Source organism: Perna viridis, chromosome 5 (genome assembly GCF_037379345.1).
Source record: "Perna viridis isolate PV_CMFRI_1.1 ecotype Kerala chromosome 5, ASM3737934v1, whole genome shotgun sequence".
Taxonomy (NCBI): domain Eukaryota; kingdom Metazoa; phylum Mollusca; class Bivalvia; order Mytilida; family Mytilidae; genus Perna; species Perna viridis.
Window position 1 is genome coordinate 22934588 of NC_142449.1, and position 17927 is coordinate 22952514.

The 17927-nt window shown below is 33.7% G+C and overlaps 2 protein-coding genes across 2 annotated transcripts; both read left to right on the forward strand.

Moving 5' to 3' along the window:
• Positions 1 to 6148: 6148 nt before the first annotated feature.
• On the forward strand, positions 6149 to 10314 carry LOC148616556 (glutathione S-transferase 1-like). The gene is made up of 5 exons (XM_088583712.1): positions 6149 to 6375; positions 7125 to 7217; positions 8852 to 8976; positions 9421 to 9525; positions 9899 to 10314. The coding sequence occupies exons 1-5, from the start codon at positions 6240 to 6242 to the stop codon at positions 10061 to 10063; spliced, it is 624 nt and encodes a 207-aa protein (XP_088439838.1). The 5' UTR covers positions 6149 to 6239; the 3' UTR covers positions 10064 to 10314.
• A 3581-nt stretch (positions 10315 to 13895) lies between these two features.
• Positions 13896 to 17927, forward strand: LOC148616557 (glutathione S-transferase 1-like). The gene is made up of 5 exons (XM_088583713.1): positions 13896 to 14121; positions 14872 to 14964; positions 16599 to 16723; positions 17168 to 17272; positions 17646 to 17927. The coding sequence occupies exons 1-5, from the start codon at positions 13986 to 13988 to the stop codon at positions 17808 to 17810; spliced, it is 624 nt and encodes a 207-aa protein (XP_088439839.1). The 5' UTR covers positions 13896 to 13985; the 3' UTR covers positions 17811 to 17927.

Consider the following 17927-nt stretch of genomic DNA (forward strand, 5'->3'; position numbering starts at 1 on the left):
ACATATGTAGAATCATGCTGATATATAGTCCTCTGCAGGTTAAAGTTAAGGTAAAGTCCAGAGAAGCCATTGAATATTGTGAAATTAGCATAGAAGCCTATGGAAAGTGGAATTAGTGGTTTTTAGCCTTAATTAAAAAGAAGCCATGGCAAAATGAAAAGTTTCTTGAAATAGCTTTAAACTACTTGAAGATCTTGTTAACTTTGCCATGAGAGGAATACACTACAAAAATCCTTCAAAATATGCATTTTTTTAAGTTATAGGTCCAAATTATGGAAAATTGGTCTTTTTGGCTGATTTTTATGTCCTATCTTGTAAAAAGTGTAGAAAATTTAGTAAAAATATCAAATATTAAACTTTGAGGGCTATATTTACCTAAATATGGTGGTAATAAGCACTTGAAATCAAGTTTTGTGTAGATTTGAGCAACAATTAGGTTAGAAATGAGGAAAAACTCACTTTCATTACTGCAGTTAAGGCCATATCAGCATTCCCCTATGGCAACATGGAAAATCCATTATTGAGTACTTTTTTTGCTTTAGGTGCCCTTTACTGGTCATGTTTTAATGTGAAAACACTGTATTTACAAATTTAAAGCCAAATATATCACCTTTTGTGAAAATTTAAAGATTTAGGATTTTTGACATGTGATCAAGAAAAAGGGGGAGGCATGTAAGAAATAAATTTTTAAAAATAGACCAATTTCTCAGAAAATGATTACTTTTAAAACTATTTCTTCATTAAATATTGTTAAAAAACAAGTTGTGATTGATATTTTTTATTTGAAAAGTCAGAAAAAGTTCTTTGCAAATATTTAATGCATTTAAGTATGGTAGAATATTGTCACTTTTTTGCTCGCACAACTTGGTTACCCTATATTTAAAAATCAAATATTTAAAAAAGTGCTTGTCACATTTCACTGAAACTTTGCAAATGCATTTAGTATGTGTGTAGGAAGATACCTGTATAGTGATTTATTTTTTCTAAGACAAAAAGTGACGCTTTAGGTTACAGACCACCAATTCATCCAATGAGCATTTGGAACGTACGCAAAAATAGTCCTATGCAGAAATTACCCCTGTTCCTCATAGTGCTGTGAAAAAAGTTCTCATCTTATTTTAAAAATTTAAACAGTTTCTGGAAGGAAAAACATTTCTGTACATTTTATAGGTGCATTTTGCTTCTTGTGATGTGAAGCCTAATCTCCATAATGATTTTTAAATATACCCCTATCTTGTGAAAACACTAGGATTTCCCATGCTATTTATAGACCCTTCACTTCCGGTGACCAGTACTGCACTGCAAGTCTGCTAACCCCACATGCCATTCTGAGGATTGTGAGCTGACATATGTAGAATCATGCTGATATATAGTCCTCTGCAGGTTAAAGTTAAGGTAAAGTCCAGAGAAGCCATTGAATATTGTGAAATTAGCATAGAAGCCTATGGAAAGTGGAATTAGTGGTTTTTAGCCTTAATTAAAAAGAAGCCATGGCAAAATGAAAAGTTTCTTGAAATAGCTTTAAACTACTTGAAGATCTTGTTAACTTTGCCATGAGAGGAATACACTACAAAAATCCTTCAAAATATGCATTTTTTTAAGTTATAGGTCCAAATTATGGAAAATTGGTCTTTTTGGCTGATTTTTATGTCCTATCTTGTAAAAAGTGTAGAAAATTTAGTAAAAATATCAAATATTAAACTTTGAGGGCTATATTTACCTAAATATGGTGGTAATAAGCACTTGAAATCAAGTTTTGTGTAGATTTGAGCAACAATTAGGTTAGAAATGAGGAAAAACTCACTTTCATTACTGCAGTTAAGGCCATATCAGCATTCCCCTATGGCAACATGGAAAATCCATTATTGAGTACTTTTTTTGCTTTAGGTGCCCTTTACTGGTCATGTTTTAATGTGAAAACACTGTATTTACAAATTTAAAGCCAAATATATCACCTTTTGTGAAAATTTAAAGATTTAGGATTTTTGACATGTGATCAAGAAAAAGGGGGAGGCATGTAAGAAATAAATTTTTAAAAATAGACCAATTTCTCAGAAAATGATTACTTTTAAAACTATTTCTTCATTAAATATTGTTAAAAAACAAGTTGTGATTGATATTTTTTATTTGAAAAGTCAGAAAAAGTTCTTTGCAAATATTTAATGCATTTAAGTATGGTAGAATATTGTCACTTTTTTGCTCGCACAACTTGGTTACCCTATATTTAAAAATCAAATATTTAAAAAAGTGCTTGTCACATTTCACTGAAACTTTGCAAATGCATTTAGTATGTGTGTAGGAAGATACCTGTATAGTGATTTATTTTTTCTAAGACAAAAAGTGACGCTTTAGGTTACAGACCACCAATTCATCCAATGAGCATTTGGAACGTACCCAAAAATAGTCCTACGCAGAAATTACCCCTGTTCCTCATAGTGCTGTGAAAAAAGTTCTCATCTTATTTTAAAAATTTAAACAGTTTCTGAAAGGAAAAACATTTCTGTACATTTTATAGGTGCATTTTGCTTCTTGTGATGTGAAGCCTAATCTCCATAATGATTTTTAAATATACCCCTATCTTGTGAAAACACTAGGATTTCCCATGCTATTTATAGACCCTTCACTTCCGGTGACCAGTACTGCACTGCAAGTCTGCTAACCCCACATGCCATTCTGAGGATTGTGAGCTGACATATGTAGAATCATGCTGATATATAGTCCTCTGCAGGTTAAAGTTAAGGTAAAGTCCAGAGAAGCCATTGAATATTGTGAAATTAGCATAGAAGCCTATGGAAAGTGGAATTAGTGGTTTTTAGCCTTAATTAAAAAGAAGCCATGGCAAAATGAAAAGTTTCTTGAAATAGCTTTAAACTACTTGAAGATCTTGTTAACTTTGCCATGAGAGGAATACACTACAAAAATCCTTCAAAATATGCATTTTTTTAAGTTATAGGTCCAAATTATGGAAAATTGGTCTTTTTGGCTGATTTTTATGTCCTATCTTGTAAAAAGTGTAGAAAATTTAGTAAAAATATCAAATATTAAACTTTGAGGGCTATATTTACCTAAATATGGTGGTAATAAGCACTTGAAATCAAGTTTTGTGTAGATTTGAGCAACAATTAGGTTAGAAATGAGGAAAAACTCACTTTCATTACTGCAGTTAAGGCCATATCAGCATTCCCCTATGGCAACATGGAAAATCCATTATTGAGTACTTTTTTTGCTTTAGGTGCCCTTTACTGGTCATGTTTTAATGTGAAAACACTGTATTTACAAATTTAAAGCCAAATATATCACCTTTTGTGAAAATTTAAAGATTTAGGATTTTTGACATGTGATCAAGAAAAAGGGGGAGGCATGTAAGAAATAAATTTTTAAAAATAGACCAATTTCTCAGAAAATGATTACTTTTAAAACTATTTCTTCATTAAATATTGTTAAAAAACAAGTTGTGATTGATATTTTTTATTTGAAAAGTCAGAAAAAGTTCTTTGCAAATATTTAATGCATTTAAGTATGGTAGAATATTGTCACTTTTTTGCTCGCACAACTTGGTTACCCTATATTTAAAAATCAAATATTTAAAAAAGTGCTTGTCACATTTCACTGAAACTTTGCAAATGCATTTAGTATGTGTGTAGGAAGATACCTGTATAGTGATTTATTTTTTCTAAGACAAAAAGTGACGCTTTAGGTTACAGACCACCAATTCATCCAATGAGCATTTGGAACGTACGCAAAAATAGTCCTACGCAGAAATTACCCCTGTTCCTCATAGTGCTGTGAAAAAAGTTCTCATCTTATTTTAAAAATTTAAACAGTTTCTGAAAGGAAAAACATTTCTGTACATTTTATAGGTGCATTTTGCTTCTTGTGATGTGAAGCCTAATCTCCATAATGATTTTTAAATATACCCCTATCTTGTGAAAACACTAGGATTTCCCATGCTATTTATAGACCCTTCACTTCCGGTGACCAGTACTGCACTGCAAGTCTGCTAACCCCACATGCCATTCTGAGGATTGTGAGCTGACATATGTAGAATCATGCTGATATATAGTCCTCTGCAGGTTAAAGTTAAGGTAAAGTCCAGAGAAGCCATTGAATATTGTGAAATTAGCATAGAAGCCTATGGAAAGTGGAATTAGTGGTTTTTAGCCTTAATTAAAAAGAAGCCATGGCAAAATGAAAAGTTTCTTGAAATAGCTTTAAACTACTTGAAGATCTTGTTAACTTTGCCATGAGAGGAATACACTACAAAAATCCTTCAAAATATGCATTTTTTTAAGTTATAGGTCCAAATTATGGAAAATTGGTCTTTTTGGCTGATTTTTATGTCCTATCTTGTAAAAAGTGTAGAAAATTTAGTAAAAATATCAAATATTAAACTTTGAGGGCTATATTTACCTAAATATGGTGGTAATAAGCACTTGAAATCAAGTTTTGTGTAGATTTGAGCAACAATTAGGTTAGAAATGAGGAAAAACTCACTTTCATTACTGCAGTTAAGGCCATATCAGCATTCCCCTATGGCAACATGGAAAATCCATTATTGAGTACTTTTTTTGCTTTAGGTGCCCTTTACTGGTCATGTTTTAATGTGAAAACACTGTATTTACAAATTTAAAGCCAAATATATCACCTTTTGTGAAAATTTAAAGATTTAGGATTTTTGACATGTGATCAAGAAAAAGGGGGAGGCATGTAAGAAATAAATTTTTAAAAATAGACCAATTTCTCAGAAAATGATTACTTTTAAAACTATTTCTTCATTAAATATTGTTAAAAAACAAGTTGTGATTGATATTTTTTATTTGAAAAGTCAGAAAAAGTTCTTTGCAAATATTTAATGCATTTAAGTATGGTAGAATATTGTCACTTTTTTGCTCGCACAACTTGGTTACCCTATATTTAAAAATCAAATATTTAAAAAAGTGCTTGTCACATTTCACTGAAACTTTGCAAATGCATTTAGTATGTGTGTAGGAAGATACCTGTATAGTGATTTATTTTTTCTAAGACAAAAAGTGACTCTTTAGGTTACAGACCACCAATTCATCCAATGAGCATTTGGAACGTACCCAAAAATAGTCCTACGCAGAAATTACCCCTGTTCCTCATAGTGCTGTGAAAAAAGTTTTCATCTTATTTTAAAAATTTAAACAGTTTCTGAAAGGAAAAACATTTCTGTACATTTTATAGGTGCATTTTGCTTCTTGTGATGTGAAGCCTAATCTCCATAATGATTTTTAAATATACCCCTATCTTGTGAAAACACTAGGATTTCCCATGCTATTTATAGACCCTTCACTTCCGGTGACCAGTACTGCACTGCAAGTCTGCTAACCCCACATGCCATTCTGAGGATTGTGAGCTGACATATGTAGAATCATGCTGATATATAGTCCTCTGCAGGTTAAAGTTAAGGTAAAGTCCAGAGAAGCCATTGAATATTGTGAAATTAGCATAGAAGCCTATGGAAAGTGGAATTAGTGGTTTTTAGCCTTTATACATAATTTAACATGTTGAATGGCAGTTTATGATACATTCACTATATGTACATGAGATTCCTCTCCTCTCCTTTTTCTTTTTTTTCTATTTTTTTCTTCCCATACATTTTTATTAATGAAAAACAGAATACAACATTATTTACTTTTTTACCATTGTGGAACTTAATTTATTTTTTTCTTTCCACAGAAGAAATTTTTTTTATTTTTCTTCAAAGTGAACTTAATATTTTAAAAAAAAAATATCCCCTCCTTTTAAAACAAAAGTGGTCGGTGCCTACGGTGCCGAAGTAAAATACACGCACATAGAAATACTTCTTTCTTAAATTGCATTTAAGATGTCAAAGAGAATTGCGAAAATGTAGTTTTAGAATCTATATTATCTCGAAATTTAACGAGATAGTGAAGTCATTATAACGTTTTTTTTTTTTTTTTTGTTTTTTTTTTTTTGTTTTTTGTTTTTTTTTTTTATTTTTTTTTTGTTTTTTTGTTAGTTTTTTTTTATTCTCGTGATGACTCCAATCTGCTGCCGTAGTTAAAGCCGTGTATACTCGTTACTGTACCTGTTATTCTCGTATTCATATATCCCGACATATATTTTAACCTCGGTGATTCATTTCCCGTCTCAATTCAGAGCTAAAAATAGGTATTACCAATTATTGGATGTATTTAAACTCTACATTCTCCGACTCGATTTTCAGGTGCCGCTGGATGAACTGAATACACACCATGCCTGCTTTCAAACTGTCATATTTCAATGCCCGTGGTTTGGCAGAACTTGCTCGACTAATGTTTGCGGCGTCTGGCACCCAGTATGAAGATGAAAGACTGGAACTAGGCGAACCTTGGCAGACGTTCAAACCGAGTAAGTAACTGGTGCATGTCGGTACAAACATAAATGTGGTTTTTTTTTAATATCCATTTTTATGTGTATCATTTATTTTTTGTAGATAATGGCCCGCCGAAATAATCCGAATTATCTCTGATCTTTTTTTACTTTATTTACGAATATGTTTTATCATCAAAGTCGGTCTACGATATATATACATATATAGGTGTACATATGATAGTGTAATGTATTTCTCTGTGGTGAGCTATTAGTATACAAATTAAACGTAATATTGATCATAAATATATATTGATGATTTGGATTTTTTACGGTCTTGACTATACTTACGGATCTCGCACGACCGCCCCTTACGGGGATTCAGTTAGTAATGCCAGTTAGTAGTAGAAGGTAGCGGAGCACAGCTGTGTATTAGCGGCTGGGCTTGCTGTGTTAGACCCCACGTGGGTCCGAGAGCGTTTCCCCACTCTAACTACTTGGGAGTACCTCAACGTGTAGAGTGAAATATATATTGTGTATACCTGCCCTTATATAGCACGCGCATACGTGTACGAATTTGCGACTGGAATGAGTATAAACTAGTATATCATTTGGTCAGATCTCGAGTATTGTGTTGAATAATACTGATTTTGAATATAATCGCAAAGGGAAATAATTAAACATACCCCGTAAACCGCCCAATGGATTTTTGCTGAAATTTTATTGGAAGTTCAGGCATTATTTTTGTTATTTAATTGATTGAAATTGTATATTAATCACAATTACAGAAACACCTTATGGACAGATTCCAGTTCTCACGGTTGATGGAACTATGATACACCAGGCCGGAGCCATCAATAGATACCTTGCCGACCAGCTTGGTACGCATAGCTTTTAATTGTTTTTAGCTATATTCTATCACTTGATTTTTAATTTGGATATTTGAATTAATGTTTGCTCAATGAGGTACTATGCGTAGTATTTCGGCTTGTCAGCCGAGTCAGTTTTAGGTTACCATAATTTCTTTATTGCTGTGGTGGATCCAAAGATCTGCAAAATGACGAGAGTAAACCCGATTTTTTCCTCTTAGGAAAAGTTTGAAAAATAGGAATGTTATTCACTTGTGCTAAATAACGAATTTACATAATTGTTTAATGAACTGTATTCCTTTTTGGGTATACAAAAGAGATAATTACATTTGAAAATTTCCAATTTGATAAGGTGTCGAACCCCTTCCCGATGCACCCACTCTATGACTTGACCCACTTGATTGGTACATTCAAATTGCTTACATTATACTGATTGACTACCTGACAGGTCACAAGAAGTCATAATTATGTTACTCCGTACTTGGAATTTATATTCCTTGAGCTTGATGTTGATGACTTGGCCAATGTTAAAGTATTTGATATGACGCTATCAATCGACCACGAAAAAAGATATTTTGATCAAAGAAAAAAATTGAATCAGATTCTAATCATCTGTTTTAAGTTAGGAAAACATTGGTTTAAGTAGCAGTCTTTGTCAGAATCATGCAAATTCTGCAAAATGTGATACACGTCAAAAAGGCTACATATTTTTATTTTTTGTAATTTAAGTTGTTGTATGGGTCTATATTATGAAGTGTATAATTATTTATTCCAATCTGTCTGCTCTTAGGAGATTATCCACATAAAAAAATCCAACAGTTTCCATTGTATTTAAGTGTCATTTACAGAGTTATCTCTCTTTAATATATATATTCCACAGTACATTCTATATAATTGTTATATGCTAAGACCATGGGTTGTATGAAAAACCACATGTCAATTTCTGTTTACAATGAGAATTTAAACTAAATATAAAAAATAAAAATATGTAGGATTTCCAACCATGAATCATATTTTGCATGATTCTTAGGTTGAATGCAACTTAATTGGTATAACGGATTGGTTTTTGTATTTGATTCTGGTCAAGTGTTCATACCTGTCCCACTTATTCAGAGTTTGACCTCTGTGAGGCGTATGAAGCTGCGCCTTCCGATGCATTTTATTTAGCATTGATTTCACATTCAAGTGCATTTGTTATTCTTGTCTGGACCAGAATTCTACACTCCATGATGAATATAACGAGAATGGATCTCGTGAATATGCCAAAGAGACAACAAACCCACCGAAATGAAATATGTCAACTCAAGGCCAACATGAACGACGAGGAAACCCTCACACCACAAAGGAGGCTGCAGCTGGCCCCAAACAACATCAAACACGAGTACAGCAAAACAGTTACCCCAATATACTCCAGCAGCAGAAAAGTAAACTAAAAGTGAAAACGAAACAATGCATACAGAGGCCAGAAATTCCTCACTTGGGACAAAGTGCAAAAAATACGGTGGGATTAAAGTACTTTGACATGATCACAACCCTCCACCTTTTAAATCTGGCCACTGTGAAAACATATTTCACAATTAAACACACCTAAAAATCGGTTCGAAAAGGTCTGAAACCAATCGTTTTAACAGTCGGAAACATTTTAGGATTTTCTGGTAAGGACAGACTAGAAGGTGCCCATATCGATGCTGTAGTTGAAACGTTAATGGATCTAAATCGAGAATTATGGCAAATATTGTTTCATGACCGTGAGAGTGATGAGGCGAAAAAGGTAAGTTATTAAACTTTCAGTACATGTTATTCACGACAGCTAGATTATCCCAACCACAAATGGACAATCAGAATTCTATAACTTCCCCTGGACCAGAGATCTAGTATACGATTCGTACGACTAGTAGATGTTATAAAAAGGCACACCAACTTAAGAGGTAGTTACTGTATAAGATATAAAAATAGGAGATGTGACATGATTGCCAATGAGACAGTCATTCACCAAAAGCCAAGCAACGAACAATTAAACTTCTTCAGGTTACCACACGGTCGTCAGTGACGGACAAAACCCATACCACTAAGCAAGCTGTAAAAGACCCCAAAATACATGAAACGAAACTATTAATAAAAGACGAAAATCTACATAATCGGTAGAAAAACATAAAACGAAATTGAGTCTTTTTCTTCAGTTACAGATGTATATATTTTTTTTAAATTCTCACAGGCTGAGTTGTTGAAAAAGGTAAAAGAGTCCTCAATGGAGAAGTTTTTTAAATACGTTTCTGATTTGCTGAAGAACAACGGGGGCAGTTTTATAGTTGGCTCGAAAGTAAGTTGATGGAATACATCATTAACCACAACAATTAATTCATTTCGAATTGACTTAATACAAAACATAAAGTTTTATTTTAATGCATTTTATCACAGCAATATTTAAAACTATTTCTGTATAAGTTCTACTAATCCTAGCCAAACCCGGCTTGCTGAGCAGAATCCGAAAATCTACGACAACAAACCAATAACAGAGACTCTCAGGATCGTCAGGGACGGATTTAGAGATTTTGAAAAGAGGTGTCCAAGAGGAGTTAAGGCTATTAGTTGCTCATTTCCTCCCAAAATACTTGCATGAAAATAAAAATTTTCCAACAAAAGGGGGGATAAAACTCACCTACCCACTACTCGTATCTGTGTATTATTTTCAGTTAAGTATGGCTGACATTGCTGTTTTTGACTTTCTGGACTACATAAAGACGATTCTCAAGTTCGACGTTAAAGACCAGAAAATACTGGAGGAGTTTTATGACAAAGTTGCAGCAAATGAAGGAATTGCAAAACACTTGCAAAATCGACCAGTAACGAAATCTTGACTCTGAATAACATTTTTCATTCTCATTTCCACCTGCATTTTTTTCTTTTTCACTGATCCTGACGATGTTTCTGGGTTTATCCTACACAGAAGTAATTATATAAAAGCATTAACATGATTCAGATTTTCTCTTAGTAGCCGTGTAGGTTTGTTCTGTGTGAAGCTGACATAGACCAGAATCAAATTGGCTTCTTGTATTTTTTAGGTTACACACGATCTGTGTTATTTTAACAATAAATCCTTCACAAATTCCATGCTTATTATTAAAAATAATACTGGCAAAACTTATACACATTTGTTCAAATACATGTATATGTATCAAACACATATGACGAAATATGTGTGATTTTGTAGAAATATGCAAATTAAATTGCGAAGACAAAAAAAAAGATAAATAATCAAGCTAAATGCACAATACTCAATATCAAGACGACACAGCAACCAACAAAGCAACAGATTCCGTCTTCCCTAGGATAACCACTGTAGACTGGTTCTTTAACTTAACTCGGTGCATTTGGCGAAAGACTCACAGAAATGCGGAAATATCTAATCGAAGACGTGTGGCTAAAATCACTTCAAAACTTCGGAGAAACCGTTAGCGTATACCCGACACAACATCGATGACTGTAATAATAATTCGAGTATTAGTTGATTGATCTTGATAAAATTATGCAAGGCCCAATGCAAAGCCTAACTGTTTAAGGAATTGAAAAAATGGAAAAAGAAAAAAACAAGCTTTAATATAACACCTGCATTGTATAGGACTCAACTTCGAGTCTTTCAGTTGTTTCATACATGTATGTGTATTCAAGCTTTGTGTGTCCTAATACTATGTAATGTGTTGTATGTTTTCCGTAAAAAGATCCATCCAGTAAAACACGTGCCGAATCAAAATAAGTTTCAGTTTTTGTTCTCTTGCAATGAAAGATGTAATTTGTTCGGGCGCCCACGGTGCGAACACCAAAGAATTTTTTTTTAATTTACTGGTAAAAAGAAAAACTGTTCATTAGTTTAAGGTTATTTTTCAACAAAAACGTTACATCTAAAGGTTAAATCGGTTGTAAACATATTCTATTTTTTATATCACCGCGAAAACTTGCGGCCATGTATTGGTATGGCTCTGTCGTCGTCGTCGTTGTCTGTAGACACTTGGTTTTCGTGCGATAACTTAAATATTAGTTGGTTGATCTTTATAAAATTTTATAACCAGGCTCCAAACCACAAAAGGAAGATTGGTATTGGAGGTTAAGGCCTCAACTGTTTTAGAATAACGGTTAAAAATGCGCATAAAACAAGCATTTTATGGAATTTTTACTATATTATGCCAATAAAAGCATAGGAATGCTTATGATATTGTTTCACAATATTCTATACCACAATGGTCAGACATGGATTGACTTTTTGGGGTAAAGACTTGAACTTTTCAAAAATTAGAGGCCAAAACAAAAAGTGGGACCAGAAACATGCATTTTCCTAATTTCCAGACAACAACCTGAGTATTAGCGAATGAATCTTTTTAAATTATATTACGAAGTGTCATACAAAAACAGAAAGATCAATGAATGCACCCTGAGGCAGACCTTATTACTTAAATTGAATTTCAAAATATTGTGTATTATCATTATTATGTCCAAATGAGTTGTTGTGTTCATAATGAATCGCAAGTCCCTATGTTAGTATGTCAAAAACTAATATTGTGTCTGCACTTGCCTCAAATGAAGAGAGTTCAACTGGCAACGTATAATGCTGCGCTCGGCAAAGCTGTTTACAGTTGTGTTTTTTTTTTCGGGATAAAAATTCCCAAACGCTCAGACCTCATGTTTCTGGATTTACCCTACACATGACTTAACAGATTTACACGAAGTTTTAGTGTTTGTACTCTTGTAGTGAAAGACGTCATTTAAATCCAGTCAGGCGATGAACATTACAAAATGTTTTTGGATTAACTGGTTAAAAAGAAAAAAAAAAACTGTTCATTAGTACCAAAATCGATTGTAAACCAGAGGCTCTAAAGAGCTTTAATCGTTCACCTGGTTTTACAAGCAACATCCTATATTTTTATAAAAGCAGTCGTGTTTTTTTTTCTCGGGTAAAAATTCTGCGAGCTCGTTGATGTAGGTTCTTTCATCCTGTTTGGTCTTTCTCTTTACTTCTTTCCTCATGCTTATGTGTTACCTCGTCGACTATTTATTATCTAATCCTGTCTTGACTTTGTCAAGTTGTATCTTAACAAACCTACGCTTCTTAGTTGTCTCGATTGTATCGTCAGATAACCATATCCTGTATTCCTTCTTTGAAAAGTTCTTCTTGGCAGGTTGTGTTGTCTGTGGATTTTATTCTCTCTCCCATTGTTTGTTTACTGTCCTTATTCCTTATGCTGTACTTTCTGCTTCTAATCTGATATTGTCTATTTGCCCTAGCTATCTTGATCTTAAATTTAGCCACCACAAATTGATCGGATGTTATATCAGCACCTTGCAATTGAAAAGCTCTAACGTCTGTCATGCTCTCTCCATCTCCTGGTGACTGTAGCGTACTCTATCTAGTTTCTAGTTTTCATGTCTGGAGATACCCAGGTTGTTTATATCCTTGTGAGGGAATGTTGTACCAGATCGTTGTGGGGCCATAAATCTGCAAAGTTCTTCAAATGATTGTTACCAATTCCTTCCTTCCCCACGATGAGTTCTCTCCCTGTGTTATCTTTTCCGACTTGGGCATCCATGTCACCCATTACAATCAAGATGTCCCTTGGTGTTCTAAAGGGTAGCTTGGAGCTGGTTGTAAAACTCCTCTTTATCGTTATACATGATTGTCATGTCATAAGGACTTAGGATATTTGTTGTTATTTAGAAACTTTAAAAGTTCCGAACTGTCTCGTACATAGGTTCCTTGGTTTTTAACTATAGGTAGCAAAATTAGTCAAGAAGTCTACACAAGTAATGCATTGGAGAACCACAATAGGAAATGATCGGACGGCCTTGTATTCTTATCTTTTCTCTGTTGTAGATAAAATCTAATGGTTATCATGTTTAGTGGTAGTTCGTGTATTTTTGTGCATCCTTCTTAAAAGCTTAACATACTGGATAAATATAAAACAAAAGTATCTGTATATTGATATCCATTTAGTTGCTCATTGTAACATCATGAATTTTGCGACTATATACCGTAAAATGTTGATATTAGTTACATTCTTCTTTATACATAATTTAACATGTTGAATGGCAGTTTATGATACATTCACTATATGTACATGAGATTCCTCTCCTCTCCTTTTTCTTTTTTTTCTATTTTTTTCTTCCCATACATTTTTATTAATGAAAAACAGAATACAACATTATTTACTTTTTTACCATTGTGGAACTTAATTTATTTTTTTCTTTCCACAGAAGAAATTTTTTTTATTTTTCTTCAAAGTGAACTTAATATTTAAAAAAAAAAATATCCCCTCCTTTTAAAACAAAAGTGGTCGGTGCCTACGGTGCCTAAGTAAAATACACGCACATAGAAATACTTCTTTCTTAAATTGCATTTAAGATGTCAAAGAGAATTGCGAAAATGTAGTTTTAGAATCTATATTATCTCGAAATTTAACGAGATAGTGAAGTCATTATAACGTTTTTTTTTTTTTTTTTTGTTTTTTTTTTTTTTTGTTTTTTTTTTTTTTATTTTTTTTTTGTTTTTTTGTTAGTTTTTTTTTATTCTCGTGATGACTCCAATCTGCTGCCGTAGTTAAAGCCGTGTATACTCGTTACTGTACCTGTTATTCTCGTATTCATAAATCCCGACATATATTTTAACCTCGGTGATTCATTTCCCGTCTCAATTCAGAGCTAAAAATAGGTATTACCAATTATTGGATGTATTTAAACTCTACATTCTCCGACTCGATTTTCAGGTGCCGCTGGATGAACTGAATACACACCATGCCTGCTTTCAAACTGTCATATTTCAATGCCCGTGGTTTGGCAGAACTTGCTCGACTAATGTTTGCGGCGTCTGGCACCCAGTATGAAGATGAAAGACTGGAACTAGGCGAACCTTGGCAGACGTTCAAACCGAGTAAGTAACTGGTGCATGTCGGTACAAACATAAATGTGGTTTTTTTTTAATATCCATTTTTATGTGTATCATTTATTTTTTGTAGATAATGGCCCGCCGAAATAATCCGAATTATCTCTGATCTTTTTTTACTTTATTTACGAATATGTTTTATCATCAAAGTCGGTCTACGATATATATACATATATAGGTGTACATATGATAGTGTAATGTATTTCTCTGTGGTGAGCTATTAGTATACAAATTAAACGTAATATTTGATCATAAATATATATTGATGATTTGGATTTTTTACGGTCTTGACTATACTTACGGATCTCGCACGACCGCCCCTTACGGGGATTCAGTTAGTAATGCCAGTTAGTAGTAGAAGGAAGCGGAGAACAGCTGTGTATTAGCGGCTGGGCTTGCTGTGTTAGACCCCACGTGGGTCCGAGAGCGTTTCCCCACTCTAACTACTTGGGAGTACCTCAACGTGTAGAGTGAAATATATATTGTGTATACCTGCCCTTATATAGCACGCGCATACGTGTACGAATTTGCGACTGGAATGAGTATAAACTAGTATATCATTTGGTCAGATCTCGAGTATTGTGTTGAATAATACTGATTTTGAATATAATCGCAAAGGGAAATAATTAAACATACCCCGTAAACCGCCCAATGGATTTTTGCTGAAATTTTATTGGAAGTTCAGGCATTATTTTTGTTATTTAATTGATTGAAATTGTATATTAATCACAATTACAGAAACACCTTATGGACAGATTCCAGTTCTCACGGTTGATGGAACTATGATACACCAGGCCGGAGCCATCAATAGATACCTTGCCGACCAGCTTGGTACGCATAGCTTTTAATTGTTTTTAGCTATATTCTATCACTTGATTTTTAATTTGGATATTTGAATTAATGTTTGCTCAATGAGGTACTATGCGTAGTATTTCGGCTTGTCAGCCGAGTCAGTTTTAGGTTACCATAATTTCTTTATTGCTGTGGTGGATCCAAAGATTTGCAAAATGACGAGAGTAAACCCGATTTTTTCCCCTTAGGAAAAGTTTGAAAAATAGGAATGTTATTCACTTGTGCTAAATAACGAATTTACATAATTGTTTAATGAACTGTATTCCTTTTTGGGTATACAAAAGAGATGATTACATTTGAAAATTTCCAATTTGATAAGGTGTCGAACCCCTTCCCGATGCACCCACTCTATGACTTGACCCACTTGATTGGTACATTCAAATTGCTTACATTATACTGATTGACTACCTGACAGGTCACAAGAAGTCATAATTATGTTACTCCGTACCTGGAATTTATATTCCTTGAGCTTGATGTTGATGACTTGGCCAATGTTAAAGTATTTGATATGACGCTATCAATCGACCACGAAAAAAGATATTTTGATCAAAGAAAAAAATTGAATCAGATTCTAATCATCTGTTTTAAGTTAGGAAAACATTGGCTTAAGTAGCAGTCTTTGTCAGAATCATGCAAATTCTGCAAAATGTGATACACGTCAAAAAGGCTACATATTTTTATTTTTTGTAATTTAAGTTGTTGTATGGGTCTATATTATGAAGTGTATAATTATTTATTCCAATCTGTCTGCTCTTAGGAGATTATCCACATAACAAAATCCAACAGTTTCCATTGTATTTAAGTGTCATTTACAGAGTTATCTCTCTTTAATATATATATTCCACAGTACATTCTATATAATTGTTATATGCTAAGACCATGGGTTGTATGAAAAACCACATGTCAATTTCTGTTTACAATGAGAATTTAAACTAAATATAAAAAATAAAAATATGTAGGATTTCCAACCATGAATCATATTTTGCATGATTCTTAGGTTGAATGCAACTTAATTGGTATAACGGATTGGTTTTTGTATTTGATTCTGGTCAAGTGTTCATACCTGTCCCACTTATTCAGAGTTTGACCTCTGTGAGGCGTATGAAGCTGCGCCTTCCGATGCATTTTATTTAGCATTGATTTCACATTCAAGTGCATTTGTTATTCTTGTCTGGACCAGAATTTTACACTCCATGATGAATATAACGAGAATGGATCTCGTGAATATGCCAAAGAGACAACAAACCCACCGAAATGAAATATGTCAACTCAAGGCCAACATGAACGACGAGGAAACCCTCGCACCACAAAGGAGGCTGCAGCTGGCCCCAAACAACATCAAACACGAGTACAGCAAAACAGTTACCCCAATATACTCCAGCAGCAGAAAAGTAAACTAAAAGTGAAAACGAAACAATGCATACAGAGGCCAGAAATTCCTCACTTGGGACAAAGTGCAAAAAATACGGTGGGATTAAAGTACTTTGACATGATCACAACCCTCCACCTTTTAAATCTGGCCACTGTGAAAACATATTTCACAATTAAACACACCTAAAAATCGGTTCGAAAAGGTCTGAAACCAATCGTTTTAACAGTCGGAAACATTTTAGGATTTTCTGGTAAGGACAGACTAGAAGGTGCCCATATCGATGCTGTAGTTGAAACGTTAATGGATCTAAATCGAGAATTATGGCAAATATTGTTTCATGACCGTGAGAGTGATGAGGCGAAAAAGGTAAGTTATTAAACTTTCAGTACATGTTATTCACGACAGCTAGATTATCCCAACCACAAATGGACAATCAGAATTCTATAACTTCCCCTGGACCAGAGATCTAGTATACGATTCGTACGACTAGTAGATGTTATAAAAAGGCACACCAACTTAAGAGGTAGTTACTGTATAAGATATAAAAATAGGAGATGTGACATGATTGCCAATGAGACAGTCATTCACCAAAAGCCAAGCAACGAACAATTAAACTTCTTCAGGTTACCACACGGTCGTCAGTGACGGACAAAACCCATACCACTAAGCAAGCTGTAAAAGACCCCAAAATACATGAAACGAAACTATTAATAAAAGACGAAAATCTACATAATCGGTAGAAAAACATAAAACGAAATTGAGTCTTTTTCTTCAGTTACAGATGTATATATTTTTTTTAAATTCTCACAGGCTGAGTTGTTGAAAAAGGTAAAAGAGTCCTCAATGGAGAAGTTTTTTAAATACGTTTCTGATTTGCTGAAGAACAACGGGGGCAGTTTTATAGTTGGCTCGAAAGTAAGTTGATGGAATACATCATTAACCACAACAATTAATTCATTTCGAATTGACTTAATACAAAACATAAAGTTTTATTTTAATGCATTTTATCACAGCAATATTTAAAACTATTTCTGTATAAGTTCTACTAATCCTAGCCAAACCCGGCTTGCTGAGCAGAATCCGAAAATCTACGACAACAAACCAATAACAGAGACTCTCAGGATCGTCAGGGACGGATTTAGAGATTTTGAAAAGAGGTGTCCAAGAGGAGTTAAGGCTATTAGTTGCTCATTTCCTCCCAAAATACTTGCATGAAAATAAAAATTTTCCAACAAAAGGGGGGATAAAACTCACCTACCCACTACTCGTATCTGTGTATTATTTTCAGTTAAGTATGGCTGACATTGCTGTTTTTGACTTTCTGGACTACATAAAGACGATTCTCAAGTTCGACGTTAAAGACCAGAAAATACTGGAGGAGTTTTATGACAAAGTTGCAGCAAATGAAGGAATTGCAAAACACTTGCAAAATCGACCAGTAACGAAATCTTGACTCTGAATAACATTTTTCATTCTCATTTCCACCTGCATTTTTTTCTTTTTCACTGATCCTGACGATGTTTCTGGGTTTATCCTACACAGAAGTAATTATATAAAAGCATTAACATGA